Source organism: Pseudopodoces humilis, chromosome 3, assembly GCF_049639895.1.
Source record: "Pseudopodoces humilis isolate 2021_Gansu_Grassland_sample_001 chromosome 3, ASM4963989v1, whole genome shotgun sequence".
In the NCBI taxonomy this organism is placed as follows: Eukaryota; Metazoa; Chordata; class Aves; order Passeriformes; family Paridae; genus Pseudopodoces; species Pseudopodoces humilis.
In genome coordinates this window covers 69,154,395-69,172,727 of record NC_142202.1, presented here as the reverse complement: position 1 = coordinate 69,172,727, position 18,333 = coordinate 69,154,395, and the positions used below count along the sequence as shown (strand labels likewise).

The window sequence follows — 18,333 nt, the reverse complement described above, 5'->3', positions numbered from 1 at the left end:
TTAACCAATATTAGATTTGGAATTTTTTTCTTTACATTTGGTTTCATCACCAACAACCAGGAACTGTGTTAAAAAATAGAGCTGCCTAGTAAGAATTTTGCCTCCAAAATTATTTTGAAATATTGTTCATACATTCACAACTCTCTAGGTTGGTTGCCTGTGTCAACTGACCTATCAAAAACATAATGACACCAAGACTGGATAGGTCTACCCAAAAGCTTTGTATTTTTTTCTGTACTATATTAGTCATATAAATTATATATTCTTTAAAGTCTATACCTTCTCAGTACAGTCTTCATCTTGTTCACATACGTAGATCATGAGTACAGCCGCACAATTATTTAGGCATTTTAATTTTTAAATGTGAAAAATAAATATGGAAATTCTTCTTCATGTGATCATATAATTTGACAAAATAAGCAGTGGTATCAGTACCTTCACACTTTGTAATATTTCTATTTCTGATTCAAACTTCTCTACAATTTCATTTTGCATGCGCTCAACAGCATCTTCTTCATTTTCTTCTTCTTCTTCTGGTTCCTCCTCTTCTTCTTCTTCCAAAAACTCTTTTGCAAGTATAGCTTCAATATCTTCATCCTCCTCCTCCTCAGTAGCTTCATCATTATCCTTATTTTCTAAAGCCTATAAAGACAAAATATTTTGTTGTTTCATGTCTATGATACAGATATTTTGAAGGAACATATGGTATTCTTGTCCCTTTTTAAATTAAAAAATGCCCTTAGTTCAACAAAACCTCATTCTGGGATAGCCTTTATGATATGCAAAAATCTAGTAAATTCTAGAATCTTATTTCAGAAGAAAATACAGCAGTATTGCATTGCATATACAGTGAAGCACCAGTTCCAAGAGTACTTAAAAAACCTGAAGAGCTACACTGCAGTTTTGATAAGAGGAGTGTTTTTTCATACATGGTATTGTAGTTTGACAGGACTTTGTTATAAAAAAGGGTGTTTGATGAAAGTGTAGCTGACAGAATATCATGAGCAGTCAAGTAGTATATGAATGCATTTATAAATATATTATGTAATTGAGCAGAAATCCTGGTACAGTCCTATTCTGGATTAACCATGGATTTGACAGTGTACTTAAAGGCACATGCCTAATTTCAATTAATGGGGCTACTCTTATGCTTACAAATTAGATACATTAAACACATTCATACATATTTTCCTGATTTGAAGCACTTATGGAGAATTATTTTTAAATTGTTTTTAGTCTTCATGAATCCATAGTTTCTAAAGCAATGCAAACATAATATAAAATTATTTTTGAAAGTCGAAGTTTCTCTCAGTCTGTCATAATTTTACATTGTCCTGAAGTCTGTGACTAAAAGCTCTAGAAATTTCTATGGTATGAATGCAAACACTTCTATTTAAAAACTCTTATTAGGCTGTTTTCTTACCTCCTGCTTCTTTATTTGTCGCTCTGCTAAAAGTTCTTCCCTTCTTTTGGCAATCTTCTCATTATGTTAGTAAAAAGAAGATGTAAAAAGACTGATGTTAGTTCCTAATAAAATCTCCCCTCTGAAAATTGGTAATGTAACCTATAATTAACACTGTTCTTTCCACTTTAAAAATCTGTTCCAGAGTTAAATGTTCTGTTCTAATTTTAAAAAATACTACCTAGAGCTTGAAATATTGCAGACCAGATATACCTCTCTACTAGGCAAACATGCAAGTATATTTTAGAAAAACTAATTTGGCAATTTCTGAGATTGAAATTAGAGGAAAAAAAAAAAGACTGATTCTTATCACACTGAAAATACAGTAATAGGTTTATTGGTAAACTACAGAGTTTCTAAATTCATAGATGGTTTCTGCTATTTGGCAAAGGGGTGACTGAGTATGGTAGTAAATGTGTGGTGTTCCCTTTGACTGTTAGGGATATTAATGGCATTGTATGAGTCTTGTCCCAAATTCTGTTGTCCTAACTTCCTGTGTGTTAGCTGCTCTGTAGTAATTATGCTCAGACCTTTTCTGATATTACATGTGAAGTATTCTATCTCACTTTTATAAAAAGTGAAGAACCTTGATTATATTATGTGCCAGTTTTAAATGTCTGCATAGAGGCTTCAGGTTACCTCAACTAATTTGTAACCTGTTCAAGAATAGGCGCAGCTTCATTTGCATGGGACACAGAACAGCTGCAACAGCACTGAGAATGTGGCTTAGAGCTGCTGCATTCCTGTGCAGAGTATCAGAGCTGGGAACACAGATACACACCCTTTATTTACCTATATGTAGGTGGTGAAGTCAGCCTATGGGAGATGCTGATCAACTCAACAGCACATGCTCAGGAAATCTGGGATGCAACAATATTACAGCACATGAACTGCATTTATTTGAATTTTTTATCACCATATTCACTCCCTCCATCAACTTGCCTTTTTTCCAGGACTGCCATTTATCTGGCAGCACAGCTACTTTTCTTGGGCTGCAAGATGCCCAAACTCCTGCATGCATTAATTGCATAGAAGAGGAAAGGAGCCCTAAATTATTTTTTATTTCTATGGTAAGCCTAAGAATGCTGTGGATGTATAGGACTGTGTCTCCTGGCTCCAATATCTGTTACTCTGTGCACTCTTCACAGCTTTGGGAGCTTCAGAATCTGTGTTCAGACCTCTACTGCAGAAACAAAAAAACCCAAAACAAACAACAAAAAAAATGTAGCGGTGAAAACTTACCTTTTTTTTTACTTTTAGTTCCTTCAGCTTTTTTTTATATTCCTTTTTTTTACGCCGTCTGTCTTTCCATTTTTCCAGACGCGGAGGAAGAAGACGGTGAAGAATGTCACCTTCTTCTACTTGAATATAAACTGCAACATCAGGACAGAGTCCTTGTTCTGACAGATATCTGGCTTCATCTGAAGTACGAGGGAAGCCATCCAGTATAAAGCCTGTTGACCTAATTGGAAAATAAGATATCATTACACAGTGTAGTTTAAAGTGCAACACAATGAACATGTCATTATTTTGGAAAAAACCCCAAAGACCCTCCCATATTAAATGCACATTTTATGAGTAAAATTTAAAAAATACTTTCAGCTAGTATCTTTTGGCAATGTAAAACTGGTATTTCTCTGTGTATTTCAATTAGTGTACTTACAAATTAATTTCTTCTGAGATTTTAATGTGCAATGCTTAAATATTTTAAAAGAACTTAGAAATCCGAAACTAGTTGTGTCCTCAGACTTGCTTGTGTGATTCTAAATACAATACTTAGGCACTGGTCTCAAAAAATAGAAGGTGCCCCAAACACTTTCCTGGCAAAAACTCTCAAAGAAAGCTTATGCCTGAAAATTCATGTTTCTTCTGTAGTATAGGATGAGAAATTTGCTACTCAGCATGACTTATATTTCTCTTCCTGCAGATGTTAAAAATAAGTCAGTTACACCTGGAAAGCTCTATGGATTATTGGAGCTCTTACAATTTTGAGGTAGACGAGTAGTTATGTAAGGATTAATGTTGTGTTGATAAGAAGCTAATACTTATATCTATTACTTTAGACTTTAATAGAATACATTTGTAAAATTGCAGAAAACCAAAGAAGCTGGAAGAAATGGAAGTGGAGGGAAGAACAGGTAGCCCTGGGTGCTGTGGGGAAGAAGAGTACAACATAGTATAGTTTAGTAGTGTAATGTATTGTCATGTGATATAATACAATATAATCTAATACAATATAATATTACAACATTATGCATAATGCTGGGTAATTTTTTGTCTTGGTGCATTCTTTTTTTCCTAGAACTGATCTCCTTTTTTTTACATTGTGTAGAGAACCATTGTCCCCTATCTGTAGTCAGGACAAAAATTATATAAAAATATAAAAGGTTTGTTTTCATAACTATCCTGTAAGCCCATGAAAACTACCCAGCTATTTAGGACATTTAATCCAATTCAGGTGTGCCAAGTACTTTCGTCCAATCCTGTGTGCAGCATATGAAACATGATATTACTGTAAAAATATCAATTCAAATAGTACAACAAAACCAAGACTGACAGATAGGTCATTACTCATAAAAAGCATTGAAATAATCTCTGAGATACTTATTTACAATTTTGGGCACAATGGATGATATACTTCCTAAAATTAATTAAAGAAAGAGAAAATCTAATTACAGATACCGGAATGGCTCTTTCTTCCACCAGTCAGGAACGATCTTATCAAGGACTTCTGGAGGTAGTTCCTTATTATCCATTAGATTTGCTTTGATTGCCTTTTCCTCATCAGTTAATTCCATTTCCTTTATGTAAAGAAAATCCACCAAAAATGAAAAAAAACCAAAAAACCAAAATCAACCAACCAACTAACCAACTAAAACCAGAAAGAAGCATCTACTTGACACAATTATTGGTTTTGGCTGAGTAGGGTACTGTCTTCATTTGACTTAAACCAGCAGAAGCAAAGTCATTTGCCAGATTACATCATACTACATTATACATTTTAGGATATTCTGTAAAATTAGGGCAATTGGTGCTGTATGAGTTTTAATGAAAACTAAAATCAAGCACAACTGTTAAGTACTTAATTGTAAATATGCTCAATTCAGAGAAATAGAAACTGAAATTACTTTCTTATCTTTCTCCAAAAAAGTTTCTCCTATTGCCAACAAGCAATTTTCCACTTGGAACAATACATATTCCCATGCTGGAAGACTATCTGCACTAGATCAGAATGTTTTTACTCTTTTTGAAAGCTACTATTATATTTGGAGGGAATCCAAAAAAATATGTTAAAGGATATGTAAGGTTATTGGTTATAGGCCATAGAACAGATACCAGACAGATGGCATTGTTCTATATAACAATAGTAGTATTAATGACTAGTCAAATGCAGAGTATTAAAATATCAAATAAAACTACTAAATTATTGTGGAATATTGTTAGGTTTTTTTGCAGAATATGTAACTCTCTGAGATTTCTCATGGAATGGATTCCTGACTGAGGTAAAAAATATGGAAAAGACGATACGCATTGCTGGTTCTGGATTAGTTTACATAATTCATGTATCAAAACACGTGTCAGAATCAAAACATGTCTGATATCAAAAGACCATATCTGAAAAAGAAATCCTATGCCTGACATCTATTCTGATAATGTTGTCAAAAGAACTTGAGCACATGCTGGAAGTCACAGGTATAATCTTGCATGTATAAATCATATTTTCTCTAGTGCCTGAAATGGTATATATATTAAAAGATGTTTGTATGACAGAAGATGTTTAAGTAGACAAAGTGGTAGCCAGATTTGCAACACAGAGGCATCTTGAAAGAAATGTGTGAAGTGGGAGGAAACGGTAAAACACATATAAAAATGTATCACTGACATTACCACTGCTAAATAGAGGTAGGAATGGCATTTGTATCTGATAAAAGAAGCAGGAGATGTATACTCCAGGTAGAAAAAAGAGAACACCCCAGAGAGCAGTGATTTGAAGGATAAGGTTGCCCCCCAGACCTGTCAATGATGTAGCACTAAAACAACCAGGATGATATCTTTTTGCTGAACTTCCCAGACTGCATGGTATATTTTTATTTGCCTTTAGTAGTTTTGCTTCGAACATTATAGCTCACTTAAGCTTTGATAGATACACTTCTACTGTCTTGTGCCAAAGTGAAACAGAATGATACAATGGAATTTAATGAAATTTTGGAGAGGTGGTGGGTCAGTGAAAAATAGGATAGTCAGACAGTCCAGTGGTAGTCATATTCAGAGAAATGCCTGGGAAGTCTTCAGCCTTGGAAATTACCCTCTACAGTTTTGTGCATGAATGGGTTTCTAAACTGAACTGAAATTGTATGAGCCGTGCTTAAGTCATGCCATCAGATGAAGCACTTTACAAGAAGTATGAGAAAAAAAATACTAAGTAGAAAATTGTTTCCCAGCAGATATAAATATGTCAAGGAAAAAATACAAACAGAAATGCCTTGGTGTAAGACATGTATTGATGCCAAAGAAATAAAATTGAGTCAGAGCCAGCCATAACCATCAGTGCCAGGAACACTTGCCATATTTTTGGCAGTGATGACCAAATTGTAAACTGACTTCTAAAAAGAACCTCTTTCATTTTGATGAAAACCTGGATTTTTGTTCTGACATGCATGATTTTGATATGTACTCCATCTGTGTTGAAGCATTTGTTTCCAATATTACCTGCTTTTGTATTATTTCATCAGAACCTTCCAGTTATCAGGGACCTGCACCACTTCTCAAGACAGTAGAGTGACCTTGAGTGCACCTTTGGCAGCTCTATCAGCACCTGCAAGTGCACCCCATTGACCTATATACGTCCAGTTCACATAAATGATCCCAAAATTTGATCATATTCTCTTTTTGAGTAGCCTTGTTTTTTTTCCCAGGCTTTCCAATTAGACACAGATCCCTCTAGGCCACAGATTAGACTGTACTTGCAAAGATCATGTTTCAGTGTCAGACTCGTATTTTCTTTTACTGCTGTTGTACAGCAGAAATTCTTCTTGCAACCCTTCAGATCCCTCACTAGTTTCCACTTCCACTGAGGGCTCATCTTCCTAATGCTGTGCCTAAGCGTGTCTCTGTATGCCTCCTGCCTCTCCTGCATGCTTCCTTAAATCCTGTAGTAGGAAGTGTTTGAAGATCTTTGATGACTAGTAACTTGAGGGAACGTGGCAGATATCAGGAGCGCACATTAAAAAGACTATTAAAATGTGATGGAGAAACACATTTCTTCCTGAATCTCTTAAGTGTTGGATAAATCCTTATTTCTGAGAGACAGATTCTCAGCTTTTTACTACACATTTCTGAAAGATTCATATGCTGTGTACCTGTGTTGAGACTTCTCCACACAACAAATGGTTTTTATCATATCTATTTCTATCTAAACAATTCATTTGCATTAAAACTTTGTGGATTTTTTTTCTCCCAACAAATCACTGTCTAATAAAAGCCAATACTCTCCCTAATAAACATTTATGTAAACGTTTCTTCTTCAGAGAAATTGCATCCTGTAACAGATAGGGTTTAGAATGTGTATTTATAAGGATTTTAAGCCAGTAGTCAATCTGATTAAAAAAAAGAACTATTTTGTGAAAATTATAATTCATTAATGGTTCTACCAGTATCATGAACATACAGCTATTTGAAACAGCTAAGCTACAAGGCATATTTGAGAGTTGTTTTGTTTTTCTGGTTTGAAACTGCTGCCAATAGGTAAAGAAACACTAAAATCCAGGTTAAGAAACCCATTGCATTAAAAAAATACTAGCTTATTAATGCTGAATATTTCTGATTTTTTATGAGGGATGATCAGACCAAAGGGTTGGTAGAGGCATTATGTCCTCATGCTCCAAGAGAGTGCAAAGAGCACAGCTGGGGAACATTTTTAAAGTCCTGTGCAATTGGAACACGCACACTTGACTGGATCTGCATATTATAAACGCTTAAAGGAAACCATGCCTTCCCATTACTGTTCTGACCTTGACTTTTTTTCCCTGAGTTGGTCTTTCATTGGACATTTATCTCTACTATTTAGAAAAAACCCGTATATAAATCTTGAAAATATTTTGAAGAATATTTGTGATATTTACAAGAAAATGTTGTCAAGAACTATTATTTCCAAATTTCATCAAATATTTAACATAATTCTACAATTTTTAAAATCTTATAGGAAATTCCTACTATATGAATGTATTAAAAATTATTATTACCTGTTTGCTTTTTCCTTTTTCAGTTTTAGTCATGGTCTGAGAGAAGTCTTCCAGTTCCTCTAGTATTTTATTGTCATGTTCATGATCTTCATCAAAAGATGGCCCAACTTTCCTTTTAGTTTTGGGTAAAATTAATTCCTGTAGATATTCTTCAAACTGAATATGGAAAATGCCTAATTTGTCTGCTATCTGTCGTGCACAAGTAGTTTTACCTGCTCCATGAATCCCAAGTAAACACACCCGTAAAGGAGGAGCCTATAGGACAAAAATTGAATATTCTGTAACATTTTAGAGTGTAGAGTGCACCCACCCCCTACTGTTTTTCACTTCAAAAATATCATTATAAAAATTCCATCAAAAACAGTCACATAATTTTGTATTTCAAATTTTCCAGACTTTCTATTGCTGTTCTAACCTGCTGTCTCGAAACACCGATCAAATATATTACCCTACTATCAGCAGGTAAAATTGAAACTTCATTAGACAATTCTGGTAAATTTTCCATTATTTTACCCTTTTTCAAGTTACAAAAAACCCACAAAACCCCCAATCATTTGTTAAACACATTTTGAGATTATTGTAAGCCTTTATAATCTTCCTCTCTTTTCTGCTGTATTTGCATCATTAATTCAATGTGTTAATTTAAATTTACATTACAAAATCACTAGGGAAGCCATGTGTTTTATTTGCTTCCAGGAGTTGCCTAATATATTGTTACCTGGGGAAAAAAAATCAGCAATAATAAACAAATCTAAATGGGAATGGAAAATAGTTATTTTAATCTGCTATTCTCTGCCTTAAATAATTTTTAAGATTCTCACTTGTAGTGGTTCATTGTGAGCCACATACTCCTCAGGGTTCTTCAAAAATTTATCTCTGTACTCAGAAGTTGAAAAGTAATAAATCTTTTCTTTATATTTAGCTGCATATTCCTGGAGTCCAGGGTAGAGGACAAAGTTCTCTTTCAGACTAACTGGACAAAAGTGTTTTGAGTCTCCCATATGCCTTTTCTTTTGCTTAATTGTTTCTTCATCCTGAAAACATGAAAATTTTAAAGAACTCTCAGAATTCAGGAGTTTACTTAGATTGAGTAGATCAGATAAAATAACACCAAATATATTAACTGAGGATTGAATGAGGATGGTATTCTCAAAATAGTTTGTATGCTGAAGTCTATGAAAATACACACTTTTTACATTCTGAGTCAGAAAACAAACTGTCCAAGAGAATTACTGAGAAAAGAATTAAATTCAAAGTATTATGAATATCATAATTAGCCATTGAGGACCAAAATTAGGGTAGAAGTATCTATGATAAAATCTTTTCCTATTGTCTTCCTGAAACTGATTTTCTGTTTAAATACAGAAAATATAATGAGAGCTGGTGTTATGAAATCAGATTACTTACCCAGTAAAGTTAATTTCTGAAAAATCATATTCAATACTGCTCCTGCTCTAGTACAGTCTATGGATATCCTGTACTGTTAAATTTGGGGATGAGAATCTCCCAATATAGGTTGAAAATAGAAAGGCAAAGCTAGACCTGTAATTTCATTAAAGTATGTGAAAATTATCAATGGCTGAAATGGAACAGGACTCTGTATCTTCTGATGTTTACATATGGCTCATGGAATCATTTTTAGCTGACAGAAATCAAAGTTCACATTTGTTTCTTTAATAAAACCCCTCCTTGCCATCTGGAAAAAACTACTCATTCTCTCTATCAGCATGGGGGTGTTTGAGCTTCTTGCTGTAGTAAAACTACTCAGCCACAACACAAAAATGTGGTCAAAGTGTTCTTGAAGCCAATGCTAATATTTATTCTGCAAAAGGGCTTCAACTGGATCAAACAAAATCAGGATCAAGAAAAATCTGACTTCTCTGAGGTTTTGTTCAAACTGAAAATAAAGGAGTCATAATAAAAAGCATAAATAGATAAAACTGGCATGCTTACTTCTTCCTCTTCTTCCTCTTCTTCCCCTTCCCCTCCTTCTTCCTCTTCTTCTTCCTCTTCTTCACCTTCCTCTTCCTCATTTTCCCCTTCAGCAGCCAGATCTTGTGCTTCCTCCTCTAAGTCTTCATCAGATAATTCCCAGCCATAATAATTAAAAGGTTCTGAAAAAGTTAGGGGCTTTTTTTTTTCTGTTTCAATAGTTATCCTTTGGCTATACCAGAATATATTCTTCATCCATAAAAGTAAGCACATGCATGGAAGAAAATAATGCCAATTGTATCTTGCATTTCTCCTACTCACAGAACAAAATGTTCTCCCCAGATGTGGAAATTAGTATATTGCCTCCTCCAAAAATGGAAATTCTACAGGTTGTTTTTAGTTGAAGTAAATTGGTATTTTCAATGGGAACTTGTATTACAAAAGTGTTATACAAACACATGCAGATAGTACAATTACTGTTTGCAACAGGTTTTTTTCCTGTTACTTGTTGCGAAGAATCATCACTCAAATTTTAGTTTATTATAGAGCCAGCACAACAGATGGTTAATAAAACAGATTGGTTAATAAAACATTTGATTTGTAGTGATAATAGAAAAAATGTAGCATTATTTATCCAGTGCTCAAAATTCTACAAGACCACACAAATGAAGAAATGTAATTTGCCAAAGGAATACTAACTTTAAAAAAAGTAATGTAAAATTCAGTTTTGTAAAATACAATCTGTGCAGATGGTTAGATTATCACACATGCTGAAAGTCTCACTAATCAAATGAATACTGAACCTTCACTATCTGTTCATTTGTCAAACCAGTATCCTGGCATGCACAAATAGAACAATTGTGAAAATGTGCTTTCAGAATGTTTAGGGAGCTATTATGTACCTATTTGCATAGCCATATTATATATATACATTTCCAATGTATATATTTTCCTGACTCTTAGATGTCTGAAAGACTGCTATTGTGCTTTTCAGCTGATCCAGAGAACACAGTATGACCCTCTTCATATTAGCAATGTCAAACTGAGCATAACCTACTCCCTAATATGCTCATCACATGAGCTATCTAAAATCCCTCTTGATAGTATAAGTGCCAGTCACATAAACAGTATTACTTACTTTCCATAACCAGCACAGTTTGATTAAGCAGACTTTCTGGTGTTTGCTCAGCAATCTCTAAAACAACAACCTGAACTTCAGATGACTTCTTGATTACTGATTCCACTTTTTCCCAATCATTCATGAAAAGGTCGATCTTCATTTTAATTGTTTCCATTTCTTCTGCATCTGGAAAATCATCCTCTGCAAACTCAGGTTGCATGATTTCTGAAAATCAAATAATGTAAAATAAGCAATGCTCCTCTAAAATGTTTTACATTTAAAATCCGTCATTATGCTTTAAGACTATTATTATATTGCTCAAATACGGTGGCATATTTAATTTTTAATGCTTCTTCCTCCCCATAATTATGAATTATTATATTAGTAGTTTACAAAGACACTGTAAACTCCCAGTTTAATTATGTTTATACTCTATACACTGAGGCTCCTCCAGGAAAATAAATGAGGTCAAATTGCTGAACCATATTTGCATATGGTTATTTAAGTCAGCACTCAAAATAAATATGAGTATTTCTGCAAAGATATAATATAGAATACATGAATCTAAAAATTATGATTTAATGATGAACAGCTTTTGACAGACCCTCCATGTAGTCATGCCTCATGCCAGTATAGGAAAAATTTGAATGAACAAATGAAAATAAAGTAAAAAAATCTTATCATGACTTCCCTCTGTAAATACTGGAACTGGAAAACTCTCACAGGAAATTCTGACTTTAATGAAGCCATGTCTGCATATATCACTTGTTTAGTAATTAAGAGAGATTACTTTAATCTCTTAAGAAATGTACAGAAATCTGTAGCGTCTGTCGCTTAAGATCAGTCCAAGCTTGTTTCCTAACACTTTCTCATGGAAAGCAGACAGAAGCTAGAGACTGAAAGGATGCATTAATATAAATAAGAAACCCACAGGTACTACACATTGTAAACATGATAAAACCATACCAAACATGTTGTCATAGTCTGTGGGCAAATAAACAAGGAGTTAGTTTCTTCCACCAAAACTTGTTGCTTAAGAAGACAGATGGAATTAAGAACTTGATATTGACAGTTGATGTTGAATTTAAAACTTGATATTGACAACAGATATGGAATTAAAAACTTGATACTGACACATTAAAAAATATTCCAGTTAGGAACTAGATAGCACTGCAATTATTATCCATGTATAGATTGTTAGAACTTGGAAGTACTGAGACAAAGTCCTATGTCAGCTAGAAGATGATACCCAAGTGCCTACATGACACCATAATGACCTTGCTTCTGGCAGCAGCAATGTGGTGTTGTTACTGCTGTTCCCATTCTCTGCACTCATACATTTTTTAACTCTGGTTGTCTTTTTTTGCTTGTAATTTTTCTTTTGTGTTCTGTTAATAAGTGATGTCAGCTAACAGACAGAAAAGCAGTTGAGAGCAGTGACTTAAATGATCTGATATTACTTTAAGTTTGCTGGGACTTACAGCATATGTTGTGTTTTCTTCTTGCCAGAAATGAAGATACAAGAAAAAATTTTATCAGTGAATGGAATGATTTTCTATTTCACCAATTTTTTCCCCTTTTCCTGCTGTTCCTGTCTTGTTTTTAGTTTGAAAGAGCAAGAACAGATTCTGACACAAGTAACATGTTTGACAACACGCTCAGCCTATTCCAATGAACTTCTACTGATTTTTTTACATTAAAAAGGACCATTACTACTGTTCTTCCTTATGTAATTTCTTACATGAACAAAGGAGAGGTATTACTGAAAATGGAAGTCTTTTGTAATGCCTTGTATGTAAAAAGCTTTGACTACTTTCTCAAAAACACAAAACCTCAAAACATTAAAACCCCAATGCTTTATGGTCACTCTCTGGCATTAAGCAGGCTGATGTTCACTCTGTCAAATTGCAACACTGTAAAATTTATTTGGAGTTTGTCCCAGTCTGAAAAATCCAAACAATTTTTCTGGCTTATGAAGGGTTAGATTGCCCTGTTACAATTTTCTTCATTAAGAAAACATATTTCCTCCCAGAACCAAGTATCTCTCAATCACCTCTTGTGGACTGTTGAAGAAATTTGAAAATGACACATTTAATTTTCCAAAATAGAGCCAAAAGGCAAAAAGTGTATAACATAGCTGGATTTCAGTGATTAGGTACCAGTAAGATTTGGCAGGAAACAGATCAAAACTTAATGGTCAGAAAGATGTGCTGCCTGATTTTTGTGTAATATTCTACCATCTAAAGCATCACCTCCAAGTGCCAATATCAGCTGGGAACCATGAGTGCCTCCAGAACAAGGAACATATCTAACACATCTTCTTTTAAAATTCCCTCATGGCCCACTAAGGTTGGTTCCTTGCTTGTTTGCTACTTCTGCCTATTTCTACAACCTTTTAGTGCATACATGAAATCAGGCACTTTAGAGGTAGTATGGGAGTTTTGGGCACTGCAATGTCTACATCTTCTTAAGGCTCTGTGTCACAATGTGTAGCCCTCTAGAAATATGCTAAATTTCTAAATACTACATGCTTTTAATAATTTTATTCTTCTGCTTTTGACATTGCAACTTTCATTCTCTCAATGCCACCATTTACCTGAACTATATACACAATTGACTGAGGTTTGAAGCAAGCTGGGCTCTCTATAGAAATTCATGTGCTGGCTCAGAGACCTAAGGGCACACCTGGGCCTGGGGGTGTCCCCAGCCAGCCCCTGGGGCTCCCTCCTCCTGCCTAAACTGCAAAACTATTAACAAATAAGCATTTTGACAAGTATTTTTCTGATTTTTTATAACAACCAATACTTAATACATCTCCCTCTTAATTTTTGAACAACACAACTATGAGACTAACACCTTAGTGGTTAATCTTCCTCTTATTTGATTATTAGTCTAAACATAAATCAAAGTGCAAAAGGGCAATTCATTAAGGAGAAACACCTTACAGATTTCAAATAGTTTGATCTTGAATTAGAAATAATGTTTTCCCTTGAATAGGCTTAAAAACATTTGCATTTTACTAAACTAGATATTCATTCTATATATGTCATTACATATACCCTGCAATGACATTTTTGTCTCTTGCCATGATTCTAAATAGGAACATAAATATACCTTTTTATGTACATTAAAAGATGTTCTGCAAATGGTACCATTAATTAAGTTGCATTCTGAAGTGATATATTCCAAATGAGACAGAGATTTAGCCAGGTAAAACCTGCTTAAATTTGGGCATCTCTAATGCAATATGTAATTATGACTCTCTTAGGAACACAGATTTTAAGAAAAGAAGGAAAGGATACATTAATAACTGGGTTATACTAACTGCTGCTTGCACATGTTATCCCTGGCACAGTCACACTGCAGAAATCACATGTGCTGCCTTGTGAACTTAAGCCCTGTTCTCAACAGTAACGCATGGAAGATGGGATGAGAGCTGGCTAGATCTGGCTTTCAACAGATCATCTTACAGTCCAGCCATTTAAAAATCCCTCAATTCTCAGAAGGTCACAACACTTTGGAAATATACAGGCAGAACAAGAGATTTAAATGAATATTTGGCATCATCTGAGACAGAATATTGAACATGGCAATGAATCCACTTAATAGAGTAGTTCCCATGACCTTTATCTCAGATGCACTTACAGTTCATGTTACCTCTCCTGACAGGCCACATTTAGCAAAGGATGGACAAGCATGTATTCCAGCTTTGTTTTGCTACTTTAGACACATTATTCCAACAGAATACCTCACTCCAGAAGGTTTTGTTGCTTAAGAAAACATATCCGACAGCAATTACAGCATTGCAGAACTTTTAAATAGATTACCCAGGTCTAAGTGAAATGGAGACATTTTCCCCTGGAAAGAGGGGAGAAGTAACAAAAGAAAAAAAATTTACATTCCAGTGAAAATTTACAATTACAGTGAAAAGAGACAGACCAAAAAATCAGACAACCCAAACCTCATTTTGTTTCGGTTCAGGTATTTGAACCTTATTATGACAAAAATGTTGCCTCCCTGACATTTAGTTTGTCTCAGGGACCAAATAAGGCATCTGTAACTTTGCCATTAGATATAAATTATAATAACTCTGCTTACAGAGGTTATTTACAGTGAGAAGATTTTTTATTTTTCACTTTAAAACATAGTCAAGAAAAATACAAGAAAAGACAGCAATGGTTTAAAAATAAATTATATAAAAATGCAAACAACTTTCTCTCCAAGGAGGTGGCCTTCTACCTAACAGTACTGTTCTTAATTTAATTTCCTTATCACAGTGGTGATAGGAAACAATTTTCTCCAGCCTTAAATCTTGGGCTTTTATAGGGAATGTCTATATGCCAATCTGTCATATTCTTTTGCTCCGCACCTTCTGTGCTTTTACTGAACATAGTTACCATAGAGACAAACAATCCTCAAATGCTTTCTGCCCCCACATTCTCTAAGTGAATTGTTGGGGAAAGAGAGCCTTTAATATCTTAGTATCTGTGATTTTTTCTTCCCTCAGTTCATATATAACATAAAAAAAGATGTAAAAGTCCTTCTTTTCTCCCCATTGAAACACTGCCAAACCTGACACAGACACACCAGAAGCTAGCATGTCTTCTTCATTAGAGCTTAACTATCAAAATAAACAGAAAGGCAAAATATATGATAACAGTGACACTTTCATTTCTTGGAACTGATCTGTATTTCATTATGAATGTATTTTCAGTTGTCTTTTTGAAACAGACTGTAGTTTGTGTATACAGAATTTTAATTTCTTACTTATAAATGTACACTGCCAAATAATCTTCAGCATGTTACAGTGAAATGTTCTCAATAGACAAACTTACATTGTACGTACACAACTTGTATATTGGAAAGACAACTTTGGTTTACAGATAAAGTTGATTCGTTCTAATGCATAAAAATAGGTATATTTAACAACTTCCTATTAAAATAAAATGGTTTATATTTGATTTATTTCTGGTTTGTTCTTTAAAATATTCTAAAAATTATAGCAGATAAAAGCTATTATATATATTTTAAAAACTAAAGCAGGCCATCTCCATTAAAGATGAGTTGCCTTCAAAGTGTTTTTTGAGAGAAAGCTGTTACAAGATTTCATATGTCTTTTCATTACTTTATGGTTCTACTTCATTTACAAGACTGGTACTGGATAGGGTAAAGGAGGACAGATTGACAGACATTAAGTGAAATAAATTAAGAGGATGACCTTTCTCTTATTATGTTCAGAAGGTGACAAGAGCTTTCAGAAAGACTGACAGCTCTAATCATAGGCTTTTGTTCTTTTTTTCTTCTGCAAAACATTGCATAGTTGTTCTCCACCAATATTCCTTAGTCTTTATTTATCTGAATAAGAGACTAAAACAATTTAAGAACTGAAGGTACTTGGGACTTAATTGAGGAAGTTGTTCTTAACCTTTCTGTTTTTCAAATTTTGAAATTTCTCTGCCTTAAATGCTGGGATTACAGATATTAAAATGCAATTATCACATCTGATTTATGAAGGACGGCAGAAAGTGGCTTTGAAGATCATGCAGCTTGGCTCGAAGACTGAACAAACTGTGAAGGTAATATCACTAGAGCTTGCTTTGAAGTTTGCAGTACAAGTAATTGACAATCTCTCATCCCCAGTTTAATGAACTGTCCTTGTCCAAACTCTCTCACTGAAAAGCCTCCAGTTAAAGGTAGGGGAAAGCACAAATCAGGATGCAAGTCAGTCAAAAAAAACAAAGGAAATATATTTAGAGGCTGTAGGACCGAGCACACATCATCTGCCTGGTAAATGTTATAATTACAATGGATTCCAAAAAGAATCTTTAAAGACTAAATAGGAAATGCTCCAACATGAACAGGTTTAATTTTTTTTTGCTGTTGTTGTTTCAAATATCTTACTGAATTTGACATGATGATAAAAATAAAAAAGCCAGAACATAGAATAAAAGCCTAAGAGAAGGGTATCGATTCAACCCTCTGCCACCTGTAGTGTGAAAGGAGGTCAATATTAAAGAGTTGGGATTCAATATTAAAGAGTTTCTAACTAATACTGATCTTAACAGCTGTGAAAGCACAAGCATGACAGGTGACATCTGGAATGATCAGCCCAGATTTATTTTTGCAAAGAACAACTGCCCAAATAGCAAGAGCAGCAGAAGAGACATCAGTGAAGATGGGGTTGTACAAACACACCAGCCTATGCTACTGAGGCATAAGCATGTGTGCTCCAGTTGAGTTTGCTACAGAAAGGAAGTAAACTCTGGTAGAAATGTGGCAGGAAAAGAATATGCCAAGTATTACTTCAGGAAGACTGGAGTGAACCCACAGATCTGCTTGAAGCTGAGAACTCCTCTACAACAGCTGAAATATAGTCTCAGGAATTGATATAGCTGTGTCCTAGTGAAAATACAGTCATAGTCATGCAAAGCTTTTGCAAAAATGCTTAAATAAAGTATGAAATTCCTGAAAAAAACCCTCTGAATAATTGTGTCAAAGGACATGAAAAAAAATATGTAAGGCTATAATTTTCAGCTAGACATTACAAACAAGAGTTACCATACAGATTGATTTCTGTATCTTTAGCAGACATTTCAGCATTGAACTTAGCTTCTTAACTCAAATACATTTGTTAGATTTATGTGAAGTCTCCTTCTCCAGTTACTTTTACTCCCATTAAGACATGTGTAAGTACCTTGTTCATTACTGGAATAATTTTTTCCTTTTAAACACAGATAATATTATAAACTTCAATGTGTTCAGTGCTGAAGCAATCCCAGATTCCACTGACATTACAAAAACTGTAATTATTAAAATGTGCATTTATTTATATAGAATAGAACAGAACAGAACAGAACAGAACAGAACAGAACAGAATAGAATAGAATAGAATAGAATAGAATAGAATAGAATAAAAGTGTTTCAGTTGGAAGGGACATACAATGATCACCTACTGCTCATCAACTGAGCAATTCAGGGCTGACCAAAAGTTAAAGCATGTTATTAGTGGCATTTCCTAAATGTTTCTTAAATGCTGTCAGGTTTGGGGCATCAATCACATTTCTAGGAACCCTGTTCTGGTGTTTGACCACCTTCTTGGTGAAGTAACACTTCCTGATGTCCAATCTAAGCCTCTTCTGGTGCAGCTTTGAGACACTTCCATAAGATACCATATATGAGAGAACATTCATTTTTAACATTCATTTTTGTTGTAAAGACATGTCACATGGGTGAAAAGCTTCAGTCAATGTGCTGTTGGCACTACAAGTGAAATGAAACAATGTCAGGCTAAGAGCAGCATGACTGAAGTGTTTTGGTGAGTCAGTGTTTGATTATTGAAATAAAATGTAGGTGTAGAAAAACACGATTTTCTCTGAACACGGACTTAACGCGTCTTAAGACCACATGACGTTATTACTTCTATAATTAATAAATACTGTTTTGATGTACTCAGATCAAAATTAGTTAGATATTCAAAACTACCATGAACTTTGTTATTCGAGACGCAAATGACAAAGTATCTTTGTAGAAGCCTTTATATTTAATATTATAAGATGCATTCACTTTGGAGAAGAGCT

General features: G+C 34.3%; 1 protein-coding gene across 1 annotated transcript in view; it reads right to left on the bottom strand.

Annotated features, from left to right (window-relative positions):
* AK9 (adenylate kinase 9) overlaps positions 1 to 18,333 on the bottom strand; it is a 59,020-nt gene that overhangs the window by 13,862 nt on the left and 26,825 nt on the right. Inside the window, exons 18-25 of the mRNA XM_088053459.1 lie at positions 10,775 to 10,981; positions 9,658 to 9,818; positions 8,526 to 8,738; positions 7,705 to 7,959; positions 4,145 to 4,263; positions 2,705 to 2,924; positions 1,424 to 1,477; positions 436 to 642 (exon numbers count right to left, since the gene is read on the bottom strand). Of these exons, the coding sequence (XP_087909585.1) occupies positions 436 to 642; positions 1,424 to 1,477; positions 2,705 to 2,924; positions 4,145 to 4,263; positions 7,705 to 7,959; positions 8,526 to 8,738; positions 9,658 to 9,818; positions 10,775 to 10,981 (1,436 nt within the window). The remainder of the gene's footprint in view (positions 1 to 435; positions 643 to 1,423; positions 1,478 to 2,704; positions 2,925 to 4,144; positions 4,264 to 7,704; positions 7,960 to 8,525; positions 8,739 to 9,657; positions 9,819 to 10,774; positions 10,982 to 18,333) is intronic.